At 32.6% G+C, this 7,390-nt stretch overlaps 1 protein-coding gene across 1 annotated transcript; it reads left to right on the plus strand.

The window, feature by feature from the left end:
* The first annotated feature begins 2,740 nt into the window (after positions 1-2,740).
* On the plus strand, positions 2,741-7,100 carry LOC125579205. The gene is made up of 2 exons (XM_048742988.1): positions 2,741-3,014; positions 3,104-7,100. Exon 2 carries the CDS (start codon positions 3,405-3,407, stop codon positions 5,214-5,216), a length of 1,812 nt encoding a protein of 603 aa, XP_048598945.1. The 5' UTR covers positions 2,741-3,014; positions 3,104-3,404; the 3' UTR covers positions 5,217-7,100.
* The last annotated feature ends 290 nt before the right edge of the window (positions 7,101-7,390 follow it).

Below are 7,390 nucleotides of genomic sequence, written 5' to 3' on the forward strand. Positions count from 1 at the left end.
TATCCTTTTCGCGAAAATCTTGATTTTACGATTTAAGGAAAATATATGACTTATAGTTAATAGTATTATATAATAATTACAGTAACTAATTTAACTGATTATCTTTGTATTAAGGGTAATTAAGTTTTTTAGATTTTGAATGCAAATTTTGCATCTTAACTCAATATTTTGCTTCCCAAATATTTAGATTTTATAGTTTTTGCATCTAGATATTGATACAATAGTATACAACGAACAACATTTGAATATTTGCATCTAGCTATAGTGTGAGAATACAAAAACTATCAGAGCCTAAATCCTTGAAAAAGAACAAGAAGTAACGCAAGCCAGAAAGGGGGCACTAATCGAATATCCAGATTTTTTGAGGTATGCGTTATCCATTCTGTTTTATCCGAATAATCGATTATCCGATTTGATCATCTCTGCGGCTACTCGGACATTCGACATCTTGACATCCAATTTTTTTTATGTTTTAAAGGATATCTGATTCGATCCGTATAAATAAAATAATGTTTTAAAACTAAAACTAAACAAATATTCCAAAATAAAAAAAAATTATTACAAAAAAAAATTTCATTTACTTTTTAAAACTCTAATAACTAATATAATTAATAAATAATATATTGTAAAATTTATATAAAATATAACTTTTGTATGTAATTCCTTAAATATATGTATGTATATGCATATAACAGAGCGACTGGATATATGTTCTTAAGAATATTAATATTTATGGGTTGTTTTGTTTTTTTATTAGTACTTCTTTTGCTTCACTTTTTCATTCACTGACCTTAAAATACATATTATATTTGGAGTGATTGAAGTTAAACATTAGTTTTCCTTTCTCTGCAAGGAAATACATTCCGTCTTAAGCTAATGGTAAATATCAATCAAATGACATGTAGAACAAAGATTTGATTGATGGGAAGATTCCAGAAAAAGGCTCATGATAGCAAACTAGTTCTGTAAAAGAAAGGACATTCGTGAAGATTGTTATTCTTAGGACAAATTTGGAGAAACCAATTAGTACATTCACTAAGCTAACCATTTGCTGCATTCACCCTAAATTTAGAACTTATTAGTACAAAGATTGTTATTCTTAGGACGAATATCAATCAAATGTCATGTAGAACAAAGATTTTGTTTGATGGGAAGATCCCAAAAAAGGCTCATCATATCAAACTAGTCCTGTAAGAGAAAGGACATTCATGAAGATTGTTATTCCTAGGACGAATTTGGAGAAACTCATTAGTACATTCACTAAGCTAATCATTTGTTGCCTTCACCCTAAATTCAATGTTTTTACTCTTAAAAGAGATAACATTCAGATCATAAAATAGTTATAATAGGTTGAAGAGCAATCAATTCAGAATTTACAGAGAAAAAACACATTTTTAGCATGTGTCCTTCTCAAATCGGTTTTCACTTCCTTCTCATTCAGTTTTCTAGTTTTAAAGTTTTTTTTTTTCATTCTAAGAGGGATGTATTGAATTAAGAGTTTAGAAGATTTTGGAGTATTTTAATTTTGGTGAGTTTAGAGTGATTTTGAATTTATTTGAGTGGTTATAGTAAAAAAAAAAATTTAATTTGATTTCGTAGATATATTTTATAAATTTCATAATTTTTCAACTCTTGTTTCAATATACCCGTTCCTCCCCAACCCCCCCCCCCCCCCCTTAAAAACTTTCTAGAATCTCCAATCATGAACCAACAATAAGTTTGACCAAAAACATTCCAATTTACTTTTTTTGGGGGGGGGGGGGAGGAAAGTTTTTAAAGTGTACATTTGACCTTTTCTTATTTTTGGAAGAGTAGATATCATTTTGGAAATATCACAACTGTCAAATGTATTAGAGGAAAATACATATGAATCCAGAAGCAAATCTTCTTCAAAAGAAAACAAATGTATTTCAGCACAAACATTATTTTAAAAAGTTCAAGTAAAAATCTCATTCGCAATTGAATTTTAAAAAGTAGAACGAAGTTTTTTTTTTGAGAAAAATCACATATTTATCTAGCTATTTTAAATTTTGACTAAATTAAGTGATAAATATTTTTTCATCTGTGAAATTTGTTATCTTATCTAGTAATTATAAAATCTGATTGGCTAGCTAAATTCCATTGGATTTATAATTGCAGCAATTGTATTTTTGTCATTTGTGAAATGTGTTAACTTATCTAGTAAGTATAAAATCTGATTGGCTAGCTAAATTTCATTAGATTTGTAATTACAGCAATTGTGTGGACTGAATAGTTTTTATGATATTTTCCCTATAAGGAGCCTTTGATAAGAAAAACAAAACATAAAGGCTTGGATGTGTATTCAAAGTCTGTCTAAGCTTCAAAGAAAAATTGTCTTCTCCTGTCTCCAATTTTCCTCTCTTTTCTCGGTGATCGTCAACTTTTCTCATTTTGTAAGTCTCCTGTAACTTCTTCCATCAACAACTCTTATTAATCTCTATGTTTTGCTAGTGTTCGAGGAATCTTTACACTGCTTCTCTTTGTTGTCTTTGTCATTGGATTCAAGTTCTTTTTGCAACCTTTAAACCATTTTCTCTAGTCTTTTGATTGGGTCAGGTGTGTGAGTATTCTGACGATCTCAAATTACGTGTTCGACTCAAGCAAATGGAATGAAAAGAATTGTTTTTTTTTTCTGATCCCATGCATGGTCATTTCTCTATATCTTCTCGTGTGGTGTGATCCTTTGTTGTGTTTGGGGGGGTTAATCTCTTTTGTTAATGAAATTATATGTGTGATCAGACCTGCTTGGTTCAAAGTTATATGCTTTTGTAGTCTCAATGGTTTCATGCAAACAAGAACTATTGGTTGTTTTTTTTCTCCTGATGTTAAATCTCATATAAGCTTATTTGTTTGGTGTTTTGTTGTTGTTAGGTGACTACAACCCGTGAGATCTAAATCCAATGAGTTCTTTTGGTAACTCGCCTGTTATGTGCAGCTGGTGCGGAATTCATATTGCACACCATCAATGGCGGGAGCATGTTCAAGTTTGTCGTGTGAGTTTGTTACCTATATTTACGTCAAAATATATAAATGGTTGTTTATTATTCTTCTCTATATAAATTTTGTAATAAATGGTTTTCAGGGCGCTTATAATCATGCAAGTGTTGCTATGGCCACCTCTCAAGTCAGTGTTCAGGGCCATGGTGTATCTGCTGCAACGTTGACTCAAGGGCAATGGTATCAACAACCATATCAACAATACTACCAAAACTATATCGGAGACTACATGCAACAACAACCGATTCAATATCAAAGTTTTGCTCCACAAAATCAAGTAATCAATATTTATGTAAAAAATATATAAATGCTTGTTTATTATTCTTATCTATTTAAATTTTGTAATAAATGGCTTTCAGGACGCTTATAAAGAGGCAAGTGTTGCTATGGCTACCACTCAGGCTAGCATTGCTATACCCTCCTCTCAAGCTAGTGCTCAGAGTCATGGTGTATCTGCTGCAACATTGACTCAAGTGCAATGGTATCAACAACCATATCATCAGTATTACGAAAACTATGTCGGAGACTACATGCAACAACAACAACCGATGCAACTTCAAAGTTTTGCTCCCCAAAATCAAGTAATCTATGTGCAGGTGCAGCCACGGGTTCATCATGTTGCTCAAACCGATCAATCTCAGATGCAACCTCAACCACAAGTCCAATCTCAGAGTTTAACTATGCATCAACCTCATGATGCATTTTCATCACCTAAGGACAACACTGTTCAGGATAGTCTGGCACAAAACACTATTGGTCAGTGTCAGTCAAACCAGCCACATGCATCTTGGACTGGTCTGAACCCTCAACCTAACCAGACAAACCAAGTAGAATCTCTCCCAAACAATATGTTTGAGTATCATGAAGATCATTTTCCTGAACAGGTAACACATGTTCATCCACCTCAACCTATTATTCTTATTCAAAAACAGCAGTCTTTGTTAACAAGTCAACTAACAAGAGATCAATATACGATGCAACAGGTGCTTAAGTACGGAGGAGCATCAGTCCCTGAAAGCTCATATATGCATTCATTACATCAACTGATTTTGTCAAATCCTTCGTTGCCGCAAAAACAAACAGCAGCATCAACAACTGATGTCGTTCATAATCAGATGCATCAGGAAGGCCCTTCCTATAATCTCGATATAGCTCTGCAGGATCATCAACCTATTCCTACAATTCTTGGGGTTCAACCAAACATGATACATTTTTCCGCTACTGCACCGCAGGTGGGCTTAGGACATGCTGCACCGAGCTTGCAAAGGATCCCAAAGCAGGTACATTGGCCACCTTTGGGCCCAAATAAAGTAATTCATATATATGGAGATAAAGATGATGAAGCAGTTATGGAGGGTTCAATCTCTGATTCAACCAACGATTTATATAATGTGTTACGTGCTGCTGAAGAAACTACAATTAAACTTGATCATAAGCATAAAAGAAAGCTTACTGAGGCTTGTGATGAATCTGTCCACCGATCAAGGATTAATGTGGAGGGCAGTGAAATAAAAATTGGGCCTCTAGGCAAGCAAGTGATGGAAGAAAATGTTGGAAATGGCTGGGAAGACCTAGGTAAGAGTCTTTTAGTAGATGTTGGAAATGGTTGGGAAGACCTAGGTAAGAGTATTTTAGTAGAGAAAAAAGGCATAAACGATGATCCTTCTCTGGATGGTACTCTACTAATGAACCCTAGCTTGTTAAACGAAGATGGACTTCCACAGCTGAGCAATCTTCCCCAGCATTACCTCACGATTGCTGAAAAATCTAGTGGTCGTTCTGCAAAATCATTGGATAGAGGATTTGACCAGAGATCATCGGTTAGGAGTCATGAAAAGCATGAGACAAGTTTCGAGTTAAGACCTACTTTAAGATCCTCCCAGCCTTCCATGGACTTGGGAGAAGGACAGTTCAGACATGGACAAAGAAGTCCTATATGTGAACACCTTGGGATGCCTTCTCATGGATATGGGCCTTCAGGGGGTAGATTTGCTTTGCATAGGAGTGAGTTTAAAGGTCTTGGAAATCTTCAAATAGGAGAGCAGGTAATTTCTGGTGATAAGATTGGACCGGTGGATAGTAATAATGGTTTTAGGCTTGGAGATGTTGGATCTCAGAGTATATATACCATGCAAGGATATCATGTTGATGATGTCTCGTTTCCAGTTAAGGTTTTAATATTTAAATTTGCCTCTTAATCTTTTTTTTTGCTGTCTCTCCACATTTTCACGATGTTTTATAAACTTGCTTTCATGTATCTAATTTGTATTTCTTTCCTTTTTAGGGAGACTGGGTGACAAAACCTTTTGAAAGTTTAGATTTTCACTCCCAGTCAAAGGAGCATCAACAGAAGTCTATGGATATGGTCTCCACGATGAAGCATAATGAAAAGAAACATAAAATGTATGTCTTTTAAAGCTATTTTACATCAAGCTATCATGAACTTATAAATTGTAAGTTGACATGCATTTTTTGTTTGTTTGTTTGTTTGGTTTATCTGCTAGGGCTCCTTCGGGTTCTTCTCAATTTGGTAATCAAAACAAAAATGAAGAAGGCAGATTGAAAGGTTCAGGAGAGAAAGAGGAAAACCGGTCAATTGTGCATCATCACTATTAATAATTTTGATAAAAACTACTGGTGAACATTCTCCAGCACCTCCTATCATATCAGACTTTTTTTTTATTGACAACTATCATATCAGACTTTTTCTTATTGACAACTATCATATCAGATTTTATGCAATATTTTTACTAAGACTTTATGAAATTTGAGTCATAAGTTTCTGTTTACTTCTTGTATCTCCATACTATGTAGTTACAGCTTTTTGTTAAGGTTGTCATTATCGAGTGAACATGGATTTTCCTTCATATTTTTAATTGCAGTGCATTATATTAGCATGAAATACTTAATGCTTTGGTATGCTATCTGGTAGTAAAAAAATTACATGTCCATGCGAACTACCTAGGGTGTCAAAATATCTGCGAACAGTAAGCGATCAACTCGGTTTGTAGTGATTGGGCAGATGCCAAGTTATGAGAGACCTTGATTTTGACAGTTAACCTATAAGTAAAGAAACAGTATATGTGAATGTGACCAAGCATATTTACACAATGAAACTAAAGAGCTCCAGTCTATAGTACTACATGGTTTTTTTTCTTTCCTGCGGAAAGTGGATAGATAAATATATATCTAATAAATAAAATCTTGATTTCTTTTATTTCTCTTCATTCCCCACGCAACCCTTGTCATATTTGCTAACCATGGAATTTACATGTCTCACAGATGATGTACCAGATCAATTATACTTGTTATTCATACCCTATTCTTTAATCAGTAACTTGTGCATGTTCCACGTCTTTCCCATACAAATTCTACCAAATTTGGAGTTTGTGGTGTGTGTATTTTGTCGCTGATTTATAAATAACACATTACCTCGATTTATTGTTTTGACGGAAAACTTGATTTTACGATTTGACATGATTATATAATTTTAAGGTTAATAATATTATATAATAACTACAATAACTAATTTAACTGATTTTTATATTTGTATTAAGGGTAATTACGTTTCTAGATTTTGAAATGCAAATTTTGCATCTTAACTCTATATTTTGCTGCATCTCAAAAATCTAAATATTACAGATTTTGCATGCATCTAAATGTTGATACAAAAGTGTACAAACAAACAATATCTGAATATTTTCATCTAGATATAGAGTTTGGATACAAACGGACATGGCTTAAACCCCTGAAGAAGAACAAGAAAAAAAAGCAAGCCATAAGATTGTGCACAAATTGAATATCCGAATCTTTTTGAGGTATTCGTGATCCGATCTATTTCGTCCAAATAATTAATTATCCGATTCGAGCTGCTCTGCAGCTACTCAGATATTAGGTGTTTGATATCTAATTCATTAATATTTTGATTGGATATCTGATTTGATCAATATAAATAATTTTTTTAAAAAAACTAAAACTAATAAAATACCAAAATAATATAAAATAATTGTATTTTATTAGAAAAATTAAAATTGATTTACTTTTACAACTCTAATAACTTAAATAGTCAATTTTATAAATAAAATATTTTAAAACTTATATAATATGTAATAATTATATAATTCATTAAATATATGTATGTATATGCATGATCAACCGAATATTCATTGTTAAAATATTAGTATTAATGAGTTGTTTTGTTTTTTACGTATAATGAATATTAATATGTGATTTGCTTCGTAGAGTTACAAAATCTATTGTTTTGTTCGAATCAAAACGGATAATTAACCAAACAATTTTTACAAATATTTTTCACAACCCTAGTAAGCCATATATGGAGAAATTAACACACCATGTTCATTCACATTTAAAG

Source organism: Brassica napus, chromosome A10 (assembly GCF_020379485.1).
Source record: "Brassica napus cultivar Da-Ae chromosome A10, Da-Ae, whole genome shotgun sequence".
Lineage (NCBI taxonomy): Eukaryota > Viridiplantae > Streptophyta > Magnoliopsida > Brassicales > Brassicaceae > Brassica > Brassica napus.